At 35.1% G+C, this 15,332-nt stretch overlaps 2 protein-coding genes across 2 annotated transcripts; both read left to right on the top strand.

Annotated features, from left to right (window-relative positions):
• Nucleotides 1-1,822: 1,822 nt before the first annotated feature.
• Nucleotides 1,823-6,455, top strand: LOC105804671 (protein EIN4). The gene is made up of 2 exons (XM_052623875.1): nt 1,823-4,514; nt 5,416-6,455. Exons 1-2 carry the CDS (start codon nt 2,769-2,771, stop codon nt 5,953-5,955), a joined length of 2,286 nt encoding a protein of 761 aa, XP_052479835.1. The 5' UTR covers nt 1,823-2,768; the 3' UTR covers nt 5,956-6,455.
• Nucleotides 6,456-7,581: 1,126 nt separating this feature from the next.
• On the top strand, nt 7,582-14,836 carry LOC105804672 (uncharacterized). Its single transcript, XM_052624482.1, has 8 exons — nt 7,582-7,987; nt 8,111-8,220; nt 8,736-8,947; nt 9,039-9,127; nt 13,333-13,435; nt 13,601-13,743; nt 14,055-14,180; nt 14,278-14,836. Exons 1-7 carry the CDS (start codon nt 7,781-7,783, stop codon nt 14,151-14,153), a joined length of 963 nt encoding a protein of 320 aa, XP_052480442.1. The 5' UTR covers nt 7,582-7,780; the 3' UTR covers nt 14,154-14,180; nt 14,278-14,836.
• The last annotated feature ends 496 nt before the right edge of the window (nt 14,837-15,332 follow it).

Below are 15,332 nucleotides of genomic sequence, written 5' to 3'. Positions count from 1 at the left end.
TTGAATATTTATATTAAAATTGAATTCTTAATTATGTCATAAAATGTTCGTGTTAAAATTTTATATTAGTATCAATTTCACATTTTATTTTTAAAATAACTGTTATTAAAAATCATATTTTTATATTTAATATATTTTTAATTTCAAAATACATAGTGACAAGAATCAAGATAATTGAAACAACTAAGCAAACAAATAAGCTAACTAGTATATAAAAATTAATAAATAAATTATGAGGTGATGAAAGTTAATAAAAAATTTGATTAAGGTGGACAAATTTTATTACGATGGGTGACAATGGTTACAAGGACCCAAAATTATTTTTTAAAATTTAACTCGAACAAATATATTCGATTCGATTCGATTCGAATTCCATCTCACTCGACTCGATTCGAGAAAACTTCAAATAAAGTTAGGATGATAAAATGAGATTCGAAAACTCGATTAACTCGAAAATTTTCGATTCGATTCGATCGAATGCTCACCCCTATATATACGTCATATTAAAGTAATCTAATCAACTTGTGAAGTTTAAATATAAAAAATAAAAATAAAAACTTAATTTTTATTTTTTAAAATAATGACTTTAAGTCTTTAATTTTGCCAAAGTATAAGAATTAACCTACTTTTAAATTAAGATTTTTTCCCTAAAGTTGGTCTTTGGTTATTGATCGATTTTATGCATGTACCTTTTTTCAAAAAATAAAATCATCAAAATAGTAAAAATTTGCAGGAATAAAAAGGAAATTGTTGGCCAAAAGAAAAGTCCAATGGCTTCAAATTAATAAAAATTAAATGCTAATATTAATGAGAAGCAGTAATATTAATGTTCTAGCAGCAGTAAGTAGTGTTGGACCAAATTAGATTGGTACATTATTGGTATTCTAAAGATTAGCAAGTTAACTTTCGATATATTTAAAGGAGAATAATAAAGTTATCATTTAGTTAAATTGGACGAAAGTAGAGTTAATGCTTAGTTATTATTGAAGATCCACTTCACTCGGTGTGAAGTTTATTGGAGAATGATATCCATCAATAAATAATGATAGAAGATGTTAAGTATATATATTTAGACACGGTCTAATTGATTTTGTATCAAATAATAATAATAATAATAATAATAATAATAATATGTTAGGTGTGTTTTAGATCTAAAAAATATCCAATTATAGAGTTTTTTATACATTCACGCTTATATCAGCCTCACGTGCGTCACGTGCTTAGTGTTTCATCCTTCAACTCGCTCTGAGTTAACCCGCTGTGTCTCTCTAACTCTCATCAGTAACTGCCCTCACCAAGAAGGCTCCAACTGTCAATATTGACATGTCACCAAATCATCTAGTGTTATTCACCGCCCGATTAAATTTGAGAATAAAATTGAGGAACATACAGAGGAAAAAGAATACATATACTGTTCTTCTTCTTTATCCCTTTCTTGTTTCTATTGAAATTCTTCAAAATATCAAATGAAATTCGTAAATCGGATAATAAAACGTAAGTACACAAATACTTGACATTATAAGATATATTTTAAATCTTTCTTGGAAGTTAAGTAAATTATATATATTTTTAATAAAAAAGTATTATAATAAAAATAAGATTATTTTAGCAGATACAAGTGACACATTAAAAAAAAAATCTCAACAGTTAAGTATTAGACAATACTAGTGATTAAAAAAATCTAAAAATAATGATTTTATTATGTGACTGGGGAAGAAAGGGTGTCTAGGTTCTCTTAACATAGAACTTTGGTCTTTGTGGGGGTCCCTTACTTTTTTAAGCTCCTTTCATTTCTTTTTTCTTTTTGGGGTTGTGTTTTTCTTCGTTGTTGCTATTATTTTCTTTAATTAACTTTAAGACAAGTCCTCTCTCTTACCGTGTCCTTGTCCTTCAAGTCGGTTTTTCTAAACATTTCTTTCAATCTAAAGTGCCAAGAGAGAGATTTTATTTTTTCAGTCTTAAAACCATCTGCTAAGGGGTTTCTCTAAACAAGACCTTTTTTTAGAGTGTTCATTTTTTGATTTTGCCGAAAAAGAAAAAGCAAAAGCAAAAAAAAAAAGTGGGGTATTTGATTTTTTCTTGATTGGATCTGGGGAAAAGTGCAGACTTGGTAAAATGGGTAGTGGTTATTTTCACTTGGGAAGTTGAAAGCTATATATATAATATTGGTGTTGATTGAGATTGGTGGTGCTTTTTTTTCTGCCAAAGGTTTGTTCTTTTTAACTTTGCTCTTTGATTCTTTTTCCTTGCTGTTTCCATCTTGCTTTTGAGAGAGGTGAACAAAAAGGTTGACCTTTGATTCTTGTTGTTGGTTTTCTCGAAGTTTTTGTTATTCAATTGAAGAAAGTCGCAAGTGTATAAAAAGATCATCTTTTTTTTCTCGATTTCTTTCTTCTTTTTCCTTGTGGCTATATAATAAAATCTTGGAGGGATTTCAAAAACTACTTCTTGATTGTCGGGGCTGAACAGAAAGGAAATTCTTGAGTTTAGAGCAGGTGGGGGTGTTTTAGATCTTGAAATCTAGGAAAATGATGTTACTTGCTGGCATAGAAGAAGCTGTGTAGTTTTAGATCTTGGATTGTGGCATATGGGATTTTATTGTGTTTGCAAAGGAATTGGCTTCAGGAAATGAATACTAAAGCTTTTAGCTGTAGTTAAAGGAGTTGCCTTTACTATATTTGGTTGAGTACTAAATTTTATATATTGGGGGTGTGGGAAGTTTGACATTTTACTTGTATGGATTGAACCGGTAGTCACCTGAGGGGGCAATGTTAAGAGCAGTAGCTCTTGGCTTGTTGATTTCTCTTTTTGTGGTCTTGGTTTCTGGCACTGATAATGAGTTAGCGAGTTGTAACTGTGATGATGAGGGCCTTTGGAGTGTACATAGCATTTTAGAGTGCCAGAAGGTGAGTGATTTCTTCATTGCTGTGGCTTATTTTTCGATACCTATTGAACTGCTTTACTTCATTAGTTGTTCGAACGTCCCCTTCAAATGGGTCCTTGTTCAGTTCATAGCCTTTATAGTGCTTTGTGGATTGACTCATCTTCTCAATGGATGGACTTATTATGGTCCCCACTCATTCCAATTGATGCTGTCCCTCACCATTGCCAAATTGCTCACCGCCCTTGTCTCATGTGCCACTGCTATAACACTATTAACTCTGATCCCTCTCTTGCTCAAAGTAAAAGTGAGGGAGATTTTCTTGAGGCAAAATGTATTGGAGTTAGATCAAGAGGTGGACATGATGAAAAGGAAGAAGGAAGCCGGTTCTCATGTTCGTATGTTAACACAGGAAATCAGGAAATCCTTGGATAAGCATACCATATTGTACACCACTTTGGTTGAGCTTTCTAAGACCCTGGATTTGATCAACTGTGCCGTGTGGATGCCAAATGAGAATGGAACGCATATGAACTTGACTCATGAGTTGAAAGCAAGTTCTTCAAGGAGTAGTTTTCACCAGTCTATTCCGATGAGTGATCCTGATGTGAAGGAGATAAAGGGGAATGAAGGAGTGAGAATCCTGAGACCAGACTCTGCACTTGGGCTAGCAAGTGGTACTGGATCAGAAGAGGCAGGTGCTGTTGCAGCAATCAGGATGCCAATGCTTCAAGGTTATAATTTTAAAGGGGGAACACCAGAATTGGTGGAGACTTGCTATGCCATTCTGGTATTGGTTCTTCCAAGCGCAAACTCAAGGAATTGGTGCTATCCAGAAATGGAGATTGTTGAAGTGGTTGCTGATCAGGTAGCTGTAGCTCTATCCCATGCTGCAGTTCTTGAAGAATCTCAACGAATGAGAGAAAAACTGAGTCAGCAAAATCATGTGTTGCAGCAGGAAAGAAAGAATGCAATGATGGCCAGCCAAGCAAGGAACTCTTTTCAGAAAGTAATGAGTAATGGTATGAAGAGACCAATGCACTCAATTTTAGGCTTACTTTCAGTGTTTCAAGATGAAAACATGAACTTCAAGCAGAAGACTATTGTTGACACATTGGTTAAAACAAGCAGTGTCCTTTCAACTTTGATAAATGACGTGATGGAGATTTCAGCGAAAGATAATGGAAGGTTCCTGCTAGATATGAGACCTTTTAGCTTACATTCCATGATTAAAGAAGCTTGTTGCCTTGCCAAATGTTTATCTGTCTATAAAGGCTTTGATTTTGAAGTTGGTGTTCAGAGCTCTTTGCCTGACCAAGTGATTGGTGATGAGAAAAGGACTTTTCAAGTGATTTTGCATATGGTTGGCTATCTACTGGATATCAATAGTGGAGGAGAAACCGTCTTATTCCGGGTTCTACAGGATGTTGGTAGCCAGGATAAGGACAAAATAAATGTATGGAGATCAAGCACACAAGATAATTACCTGCACTTAAAGATTGAAATTGATATTCGTGGGGGGAGTTCTGTGGCTGATGCATCAGTCTCAACCAAAAATTTCTCTAGTGAGAAGCGGAATAAGGATGAAATCAAGGAGAGCTTGAACTTTACGATGTGTAAAAAGCTTGTGCAGGTGAATATTACAGTCCTTTTTCTATTTTCTATTCTTGATTTTATACCTTGATTTGGCTACCACTGCATTTTGCATGGAGTTTGAAGTAACCATGCATCCAATGAGATGAAATTAATAGATTATTTGTGTTGCCTGTGTATGATCATTTGTTGCTGAAATCTTTCAAGAGATGTGAAAGATTTCCAGCTATTTTACTGCGTTTTTCATTTTGACCCCCAAGTTTTTCATGGGACATGATTTGCGGACATGGCAAAGACAGTATAAAAATTCTTGTATGAATGTGGCAACTGCTTTTAGCCTTTTAAGCTGTTTGTGCAATTGATTTTCAAGTTCTGTACATTTAGTGTCTTGAGTTGTTTGCTCAGATCCCTTGCGGTAAGTTGCTTGTTTCATCGAGCTCCCTTCATCTGGTTTAGGTAACTCTAAAAGGTCTGGATTGGATACAGAAAATCAAGTGAAATAGTAGCTTTTGCCTTTAAGCTTTCTCTAGGGTCAGCTAGAGTTATAATATGGTCTCAAGAATTCAATTGTGGATATCTTTAGCATTCAATCATATTTAAGGACAAAGCAACTTTCTATTAACAGAAAATAGAGCATACTTTCCTTTTCGTCGACTGATGCCATTTGATAATATTGACACCATATATAGAGAAAGGGATTTATATAGCGATTCTTTGAAATAGTTTAATGTCAATGGTAGAGTATATAGAAATTTTGAAAGGGATTGTTCTTTGAGCTACGCTGATGTGCTTGAAGCTGTTTTCTGATTCTTTATGTTAATAATGTGTTTGTCTGTCTCTACCTGTTGTCCTTTAACCATTCTTTCCTTCTACGTAAATAGAAGTATGATGACCTTTGCATTACTTGTATTAATTGTAGATGATTTGTTGGGTGTATGCAGATGATGCAAGGTAATGTCTGGATATCAACAAACTCTGTGGGCTTTGCACAGAGTATGACACTTCTTCTCAGGTTTCAAATCCAGTCATATGTCCAAAGAACCATGTTCGCAGCTGGAAACTCTGAGCGATCAAATTCCTACTCCAGGTTCAGAGGTCTACGAGTTCTACTAGCTGATGACGATGATATAAACAGGACTGTGACCAAGAAGCTGCTAGAAAAGCTGGGTTGTGAAGTGACAGCTGTTTCTTCTGGCTTTGAATGCCTCAGTGCAGTAAGTCATGCTGAAAATTCTTTCAGGATTGTTGTTTTGGATCTTCATATGCCTGAAATGGACGGATTCGAAGTGGCAATGAGGATCCGTAAGTTTCGCAGCCGTAATTGGCCATTGATTATAGCCTTGACAGCTAGTGCTGAGGATCATGTGCGGGAGAGATGCCTACAAATAGGAATGAATGCAATCCTTCAGAAACCTGTTTTATTGCAAGGAATGGCAGACGAGCTTCAAAGAGTTTTGCAACGGACAGGGGAAGGGATTTGAGGAGCCGCTTATACTTTAGGCCAATGGGGACTGTATACTTATTCAACCCCGGGAAGGCAGGACAGGCCTTTTGATACTTGGCCTGCCGGTATGAGGAGGTAGTCGGTCAGGTTTTCTGCCATCAGTTACCTATTTGATTTCCTTACATGTTCCTAAACAGCTTGCCGTCCACCTGGTTAGAGCAGAGAGATCTTCAACATAGCATTTGCATTCTGTCATTCCATGGTATACCAACATGTAGGCATTAAATTTTGCTAACCATTTTGCTCATTGAACTTCATTACCAGAATTTCATGGAATGACTGGGGGTAAAATTACTTGTACACTTATTTAATACCAAAATCAAAGTTAGTGTGAGATTTATGAAACTGAAAACGTATGGAGATTAATGTATACCGTCAATTCCTTTTCTTTCTATTTCATAGAGTATATCAGCAGTGTACCATGCTATGATGATAAATTGAATTTCAGAGCCTGGAATATCTTTGAAGGTTTCTCAAGCTGCTATCATTCATATGTTCAACTTCTATCCTTCTTTTCCCATTGATGCATGCTATTGTGATATCACTGCCGTTGAATATAATCTAGAAATGGTTGATGTTTGTTTGTTTTCAGCCATTACTGTGATATCCATGGGTGCTCTGAAACCCTGACTTCATATGCTATCACTGGTGCATATACAGCATTTGACGGCTAAAAGATTTGGCATTTTAGTCTCTGTCCTCATGATTCAGTTTTAGAACAACTTGTCAATGTTATAAACCTTGGCATCTGAGCATGGAAGCTGAAGCATCAATTTTGGAGCATAAATTCTAGGGACAGGATGCTGAAAACCACCATAGAAAAATTCTTTTACCATATCTACATGCTGTCCCCAGCCTCCACAAATTTGTTCACACAAGTACCATCAACCCCTCAAACCAATCCCAAAGGATCTTTAAATTTATACAAATACATAAAACATCCGGTAAGAATACCAATGTCATTTCTCCAAGTACTGTACCTAAAAGTAAACCTGTTGAAAGTGGGAAATGTGTGGTTTATTAGTTAATTATTCACTTTATTCTTAAATCTGTGTGGGTTTAGCTTGTTTGATTCAAACAATTATATAGATTAATTTATTTTAACATATACATTTATAAAAAAAGAAATAAATGTTTTAATAATGCAATACTAAAATTTTTGGTTGAATTGATGTCACGATTCAACTTAACATCAATAAAATAAAAGTTATTCCTTTGTAAGTAAATTATATTACTATGAGAATATTGTCTTTTATAAATCAACAAAATACACTGTGTTAATATTTAACATTAAGTTTTAAATATTAAACTTTATCCTTTCAATTGAAGCTTTATTTAATTTGTATATAAATTTTTAATAAATATATTTATTAAATAATTATTTTCTTATATTATGTGTGTGTATAATTTGGAGATATCAAATTCGAGTTCCAACCTGCGTAATATAATGTGGATTCGAACTTAAAATTCTTCAAGTTTAAAGTTGATAATATGTAGGATTATTGGTTTATAATCTATAGAAAGAAATTTTAAGGGGTCCAGGTTGGGCTGGTAGCGAACAGTGCATTTGAGACCATCAACCCAGCATGTTTTTCTTTTCTTTTTTGGTGACAAACATAAACCGAGCATGATGGTTCATATGAAATCCGAGTTTAGTTAATGTTCTCTTTTTTACTTGTAACCTAAAGAAAGATAATTGAATTGCAGAGGGCCCAAGTTGGGCTGTGCGAACATTTAATTTGGGACCGGTGGTTTGAGAACTCAAAACTTTGATCCGACTAGATATTTTCGAAGACAAAAAAATGAGTGCATCGGCGGCTGAAGCTTCAGAGTACCATTCCAAAGACTTCAAATGGGACACACTTCGACAAGAAATAGAAAACGACCCTTCTCTTAACTACCATTTTCTCCCTTTTGTATCCCCACAACCAGAACAACAACTTTCAAAAGATCCCATAAAAGCATGGCAAAGTTTCCACATTCAACACTCTTCTGGCAAATTCTTCAAGGTTTGTCTATAACCCCCCCCCAAAAAAAAAAAATCCAATCTTTCCTTCATTCTTTTTCTGGGTATTCTGTTGCTTTTTAGTTCTTTGTTGCGTAAGCTTAAATGGGTACTATGTTTGATACAGGAGAGGAGGTACTTGTTGAAAGAATTTCCAGAGCTGGTTTCTTGTGGAGATGGTTGTAAGGTTTTGGAGGTTGGGTGTGGAAATGGCAGTTCTGCCCTTCCTATATTGCGGTAACCCCTAAATTATCTTCGTTTTTAATTTTTTTTGGTTGTTATAATTTGAATAAAATTTGATAGTTGTACTATATTCTTAACTGTCTAGTGCAGTGAAAAATGATGTTTTGTTGTGTTGATGATATGAGAAAAGCATTGGTTTTCTTTAGTTATTATATTAAAGAAAGGTTAATGGTTTTCGAATATTGTTGAAACTATGGATTTAACAACGGACTAATATTGTCTACTTTTAACTTGTTTCGTCTTAGGTAGCTGCTAATCTTAATTAATCACTTTGGTTTTGTTCTACCATCCATTTAGAAGTGAACTATATTCTGCAAAAGTTTATATCATTATTCAGGGTAAGAGCCTAAGAGAACTTTGGTTAATACTTATGAAAGTTGAGATTGTTTTCTTTGAGCTTTTGTTGTGAAGATTAATATTGAAGTATTGAGAAATTGTAGATGGAAAGTAATATCAAATAATGTTGAATTTTCGTTTCTTGTACTTATACCTTCAATACATTTTTCCAGTGGCAACGAGAAAATTATTCTATATGCATGCGATTGTAGCAATGAGACCCTACAGAGAGCTAAAGAGTTCGTAGCTGCTAGTAATGTAGCATCAGTTGAGAATCGTTTCTGGCCATTCTATTGTGATTTTGCAACAACTGGATTTCCAAAGTGGTTGGCTTGTGCTAATTGCAGAGAAAATCTTGGACAAAAGGACCAAATTTGTGTTTCAGGTAGCTATCTTTCCTGTGTCTTACATTGCTTTGCTTCCAATTATTGGCTTTTCTTATATCATGGACTTAATATCTCGCTTTTTCTTCCCAGATGTTGGAGAAGAAAGAACCCTTGAAACTGTTTCATGGTCAATGGAAGAAAGAAGCTGTTGCGTTGGTGGTGTAGACTTTGTTACCTTGGTATGCATATTATATTTCATGAATTCCTTGATAGGCAATGTTAATAGAAATCTTAATTTTCTTGGAAATGAAGGAAAATAATTTACTGCATAGTTCATGCTTGAAAGTTATCACGGTGATTAGGTGATGCAGGTGCTTTATCATCAATATTTTATTATTTTCAGTTTCATTTTAGTTTGTTTTATAATATATAGTTTTCAAGTTTTAGATATATTAGTTTTCTTCAGGGTTAAGTCTAGGGTTGAGAGTAAAATTTTAGTTGCAAGAATGTCTAGTAACTTTACTTTTAAAAAGTCTATTGCAAATATGCTGTAACAAATTTACAGCCATAGCATTATTATTATTATTATTATTATTATTATTATTATTATTATTATTATTATTATTATTATTATTTTGAATTAATATAAAGGAAGCTGAATGTTTTTTTTAAACCCCAAGTTTTTTAGAGTTCCAACTTCTAACTAGTTTTACAGTCATAAATCCTAATTCTCTTGTTTGCTATTGTTTTCTTCACTAAACCACATCAATTTTGGCATTAGAGCCTAATTAGATCCTAGGGATTATATTAGTATTTGCTTTTAAGCCATGGTTGGATGCATTAGAGATCGAGGAAGAGGAATCAGTGTTGAGAAATGAAATTAGCTACAATACGTCATGCGATTGAAGAATTTTCGCTTGCAGTTTATGCTTGGCTGTGATAGAAAGAAGTGGAACCCTGATGGAGATTCTGTAAGCTACCGACAACCAGTTTGACATACTGGAAGGTAGTCTCACTGATTAATCTGATTTCAATGACGAAGAAAACCCCTTTCATGACATAGGAGCTGCCAACCTTGCGGTATGAGGCGGACTGAAGGATTGATTGGTGCATGCCTTTGAACTAAGCGAGGGTGGAATTGATGTTAAAGGTGCTGATTTTCTTGACAAGATGCATGTGGAAGAGCAAGAGTATGATCTATTATATCTTATTTATGATGTGTATCCTGAGGAAAGTGAAGAAGGAAAGCCTGCGGTTGTTTAAAGAATGACAACCACAATCTCAAAAGAAGGGGGACGATTGGAAGCAAATTGGAAATCTCCTAGTATGTCAAAGGACACAACGTCAGATGATGATTCTGGAGTAAAGAAAACTGACAGGAAAACTTGAAGACAAGTTATTGTGTGAAGGGGGGGGGGGAATTACTTGCACTCAACCTGAAAGCTGTTTGTGAAAATAGAGTTCTAGTGGTTTCTAGAGAAGATCAGTTGCTGGTGGATGAAATTCATGAAAGAGGTAAGAATGAGGAATACATTGTGTTAGATAATAAATATATTGGTGACCAGCAGGTGGAAGTCAAGGTAGCCAAGGATCAAAATAAAGGGGAAGCATTACAATACAAAATCATATTTAAAATGAGGCTATTTTGGGAGTCAGATGATGCTGTAAAGGATCCAATGTTTGTACAACTTTCTTATTTTCAATTAAAAACATGATTACATTGTGGGCTATTATCCTGCTGGAAGAGATGATGCCGTGCAATTGTCTACACTACAGATCTTACCTGAGATTGGATTTGTTGGTAGCCTTGAATTGTGCATCGACTGGAATACTCTCCTACGCAAATATCTTAAGAGACAAATTACAATTACTTGAACAAGATGAGATTGGGAATTGGATGTTTTCTTGTTACCTTTCAATGGAACATCTTACAAAAGATGATGCAAGACAAAAGTTTTTACTATTGTGGACACTTCTTATAGGATTTCGATTTCTTTCATGTTTGCAAAATTAATGATCCAATTGAACTTCTACATGGACAGATAATTTTGGTTATCCACAAGAATGGGGTTTAATTTTTTTCATGCTTGCTCCTAAGGAGTATTTACAATCATTTCAATTAAGAGACTCGTTGCAGTTTGGCAGCGGCAATACTTCTGTATTTTTCAAGATGTGAGTTTCCGTTGTTCTTCAATATTCCAACTTCAAACTAAACAAGGGGGTGGAATTTGTGTTGTTATTCGGGCTGCTTTTATTAGAGAAGACGACAATGAAGTTAGGTTAGGGAACAAAGCCAAAAGGGAACATGGCTGAAGCTTAAAGAAGATTCGATTTGGCATTATGGGAACGAGACTTGGAGCAATATATGCCTGTATATGCTGTTTCATCTTCACTTGCTTGCTTAACTGATTTGAAGTCATCCATTAGAAACTCAACCACCAATTTCCGGCATTGTCCACTTCTGAGTATAACTTACTGGCCTGTATCAAAAACTGACCTGTCTCTTGGAACTTGATTGTTGTGATCTACAATTCTTCGGGATGGAAAAGAGAGGATGTAATACGTTTTATTGTCGTTAATGAAGATGTTATCGATCATGATTATTAGGGAAGAATATTTGCATCACAGCTTGTTCCAACATTAGATGCTTATATGGATCTAAGCTATTATGCTATAGCTTATTTAGGATCTGGATCAACATGAATCGAAGCTGATAGTGTAAAAAAATCTTCAAGAGTTGAAAGGGCATCTATATATGCGAAAAGAACAGCACAAACTGCTCTTTTGCAGCAAAATAAACCGACTTCCAGTGTGGAAGCTGATACAACAGGTGGTTCTTCACTGAGCTCCCATGCTATGCCAAAGCTGGAAGTATCTACTTCTCCATCTAAAACTATACATTTAAGAAAGGTGATACTGTTAAGTTTGTAGGTACCACATCACCTTTTGGACTTTCCTCTCCACAACTACTTTAAGGAGGCCAACGACTGGTGTTCGGAGCAAAGTAGTCCTTGCTTTTGAAGCAAATGGTTCCTCAAAATTTGGGGTCAAGTATGACAGATCTATTCTCTAGAGCAATGACCTTGGTGATCTTTGTGAAGAAGATCCTGGTTTCTTCTGTGCTGCTAATTCATTGTGCTCGGATAGTTTTGGAGGTGCAATTGACAAGCTAGTTGTTAACGAACCTTTTGAGGTTGCATTGAATGAAAGAAAAGGCAGTCCCTTGATACTGTTTGTGACGGACATAGAGAAGTGTAGAGCTGGAAATATAGATAGGAGACTCACTACAGCAAAAACAGACATGGGAGATCTTATATCAATGTTGAATGAAGAAGTTGCAGTTAGACAATTCCTTGCAACATAGTTCAAGGATTTGGAAGTGGAACTTGAAACCACTAGAGAGAACTGTGAGAACATGCAGCAAGTTGTTTTGTTTGAAAGAGAGATTTACTCAAATACAGTGGGATTTGGAGTTACTTCAAAAGCAATGTTTGGAGCTGGATTTCAAATTAAAGAATGAACAAGACAAAAGGGCACAGGTTGAACCAACAAAGTTATTAATCATGAAGCACTACAAAGAGCTGGTCCATTTATGCCGGAGCTGAATTTTCCAAGCCAGGGAGAATGATGCAGAAGCTTTATTATTTATATTGTTTTTCTTGAGGGTTAAATCTAGGGTTAAGAGTAAAACTTTATTTGTAAACTTTATTTGTAAAAAAGTCCAGTAACTTTTCTTGCAAGAGAGCTATTATAAATATGCTGTAACAGATTTACAGTTATAGCATTATTATTTTCTGAATTAGTATAAAGAAACTAGAGGTTTTTTTAAACCCTAGGTTCTTTAGAGTTCCAACTTCTTCCTAACTAGTTTTACAACCCTAGTTCTCTTGTTTACTGCTGTTTTCTCCCCTAAACCACATTATTAGGTACAACATCCAATAATTATTAGTAAACGATGGGGAAAAAATGAAAGAGGATTGTAACCTGCTATGCTGGAAAGGTAAGAGTGTAAGCTTCTAAAGTGAAGATAGTGCTTCAGGATGCGTAACAGGAAACTAGCCTGGAAAACAAGGCATGCCATCATTTAGAAGTGGTTGAGTGTATTCTTCACCTCTTGTTTAAATTGGTGCTAGATTGACGTGTTTTGGTACAGAGTGTCATGGTTAGTCTACAAATTGAATACATGGTTTAGGTAGTGGTGGTAGAATGCGACTTAGGTTTTGTTCTTCTAGAATTTCAAATAGCTGCGAACTGCATTGATTTTCCAATTTCCTTTCCTTTGCAAGTCCCTTTTTTTTTCTGCAATATTCATCCCCTCCCCCAAAAAAAAAAAAAAAAAGCATTATCCTGAAATTATTATACTATATGAAAAATAGATATAAAATACTATTGAGTCTACTATATATGGATTTTGATATGTTTTCTTTGCTACATAATGTGTCAGATATTCACTCTATCGGCAGTACCGCTCCAAATAATGCCAACAGCCCTGCGAGAGTGTTTTTCTGTCTTAAAACCGGGCGGCATGCTCTTATTTAGGGACTATGGTATTAATCAACAAATCACAATGCTACTGCTTTCAGTTATTGTAAAATGCTTGACTGTAGTTTTTCATCAGACCTTGTATTTCTAGCTAAATTTAGTGCTTTTGAAAAGAATAAAAGGTTGTTTCCAGAATCAGTTTACAAAAGTTTCAGTTTGATGGAATCCAGGTCTCTATGATATGACAATGCTGAGATTTGAACCGGACCAAAGAGTTGGGTTCAGGGAATACATGCGTTCAGATGGCACCCGTTCATATTTTTTCTGTTTAGATACTGTCAAAAATCTCTTCAATTGTGCTGGCTTCATCGAGGTACAAAATTGGGTATTGGGAAAAAATTTAAGTTTGTACTTCTTATAACCTGGATTTGTGCGTAAGATATAAGTTGCTTCACCACCATTGGTTTGACTTTTACTGCATAAATCTCACTCTGGAATGGTTTCTAGCGCATTTGTGTGTGGTTTGGCTGACCCTTTACATCAAAGAGAGAACGAAACCTTCTCGGAATTTATAGATTTATATTTTATAACTACTTTGTCATATCTGAAGATAGAAACCCTAAAGAAGTTTGCGGTTAATTTGACTGCTAGTGGTGTTGAATGTTAAATTATTTGCACTTGCAGCTAGAGATTGAATATTGTTGTGTGAAGTCAGTGAATCGCCGAAACGGGAAGAGCATGCAAAGAGTATGGGTACACGGTAAATTCCAGAAGCCCATATAAATTTATAGGTCAGCAGCACTACTTAAGGTACGGTTGGAAGAGGGCTTCTTTTTTTCGGTGAATGACTAGATGTGCATATTTTTCTCTCCATATAGCTTACGGTGACAGATTTTTCTCTTATCAGAATGCCAGCAAAAGGAAATTGCTGATGGTCGACTTACAATTTCATGTAGAGGACATTGTACAATGAATGGAAAATTGATATTCAATAATCATTTTTCCCATAAGACATCCTAAATAGTTACGACACCTCTAAGCCTGCGGAATGGTATCATTCAGTCCGATCGCATGGAGAAGAACAAAAGATGGAAGTTATTTGGACCTACAGCGTATCATAGAACTAATGTTTTGTACTGTTAATTTATGTCAACTAAATAAGTCCTTGGTCCAGACAAGTCCGATTTTAGGGCCTTGGACACATATATGTACTGTCATAATCATTTCAATAACCCTAATCTTGATCGTTCCTCTTGAATATCCGTCAAGATAGAATAGGTTAGTGAATGCTAAGCTTAGACCTTCGCATGTAGCATACTGCATATATACATGCAATCATCTTCAACTATGTAGATGCATGCATATGGTGATGCAGAATTGAATTTGGTTTGTTTCTCACTCATCGTTTGTATATTCAAAGGCCCCTGACCAATAATCCAGGAGGCCTTCCAGTTTTCGTTTACTTAGATCCGCTGGCCATGCCGTTTACGACTCACATTGTTAAGAAATAGGTTAGCAAATGCTGGCTACCTTTGGAGGTCGGTCAAGTAATTTTTGGAGCAGGCACACCGTGTAGAATTCTCTTTCACATCTAGCAAGCGAATGGGAAAGATAAATACTTTCATAAAATTAGCATCAGAATATATGTTGCGCTTGAATCATCACAGGTTGTGTGTGAATAAACTTCTTGCTAAATTGTGGAAATGAGTGCAGAAAACTCGGCATTCCTCTATATATAGGATTTGGCAGGGTATGCTACTTACTGGTAATGCTTCCATTTGATCATGGTTTCTCTCTTGGTCTAGCTTTCAGTGGTTTCTTTCTTCAGCATGTTGCTTCTGTAACCATAAAAACTGTTAAATTATAATAGTCTCACTGGTTAATTATTTTAATGTTTAGGTCAACGTTATTAAATGTTTTTAATACTGAAAACAAATGAAAATGTAGAAAATATTAAATGTT

The sequence above is a fragment of the Gossypium raimondii genome, chromosome 11, assembly GCF_025698545.1.
Source record: "Gossypium raimondii isolate GPD5lz chromosome 11, ASM2569854v1, whole genome shotgun sequence".
Taxonomy (NCBI): Eukaryota; Viridiplantae; Streptophyta; class Magnoliopsida; order Malvales; family Malvaceae; genus Gossypium; species Gossypium raimondii.
The sequence above is the reverse complement of the archived record's forward strand: the minus strand, read 5'-3'. Positions and strand labels throughout refer to the sequence as shown.

Coding starts and splice junctions, on each gene's coding strand:
- LOC105804671 (XM_052623875.1), top strand. CDS start 2,769: ATGTTAAGAGCAGTAGCTCTTGGCTTGTTGATTTCTCTTTTTGTGGTC. Junction 4,515..5,415: donor TGTGTAAAAAGCTTGTGCAG/GTGAATATTACA, acceptor GGGTGTATGCAG/ATGATGCAAGGTAATGTCTG.
- LOC105804672 (XM_052624482.1), top strand. CDS start 7,781: ATGAGTGCATCGGCGGCTGAAGCTTCAGAGTACCATTCCAAAGACTTC. Junction 8,948..9,038: donor GGACCAAATTTGTGTTTCAG/GTAGCTATCTTT, acceptor TTTTCTTCCCAG/ATGTTGGAGAAGAAAGAACC. Junction 13,436..13,600: donor GCTCTTATTTAGGGACTATG/GTATTAATCAAC, acceptor GATGGAATCCAG/GTCTCTATGATATGACAATG.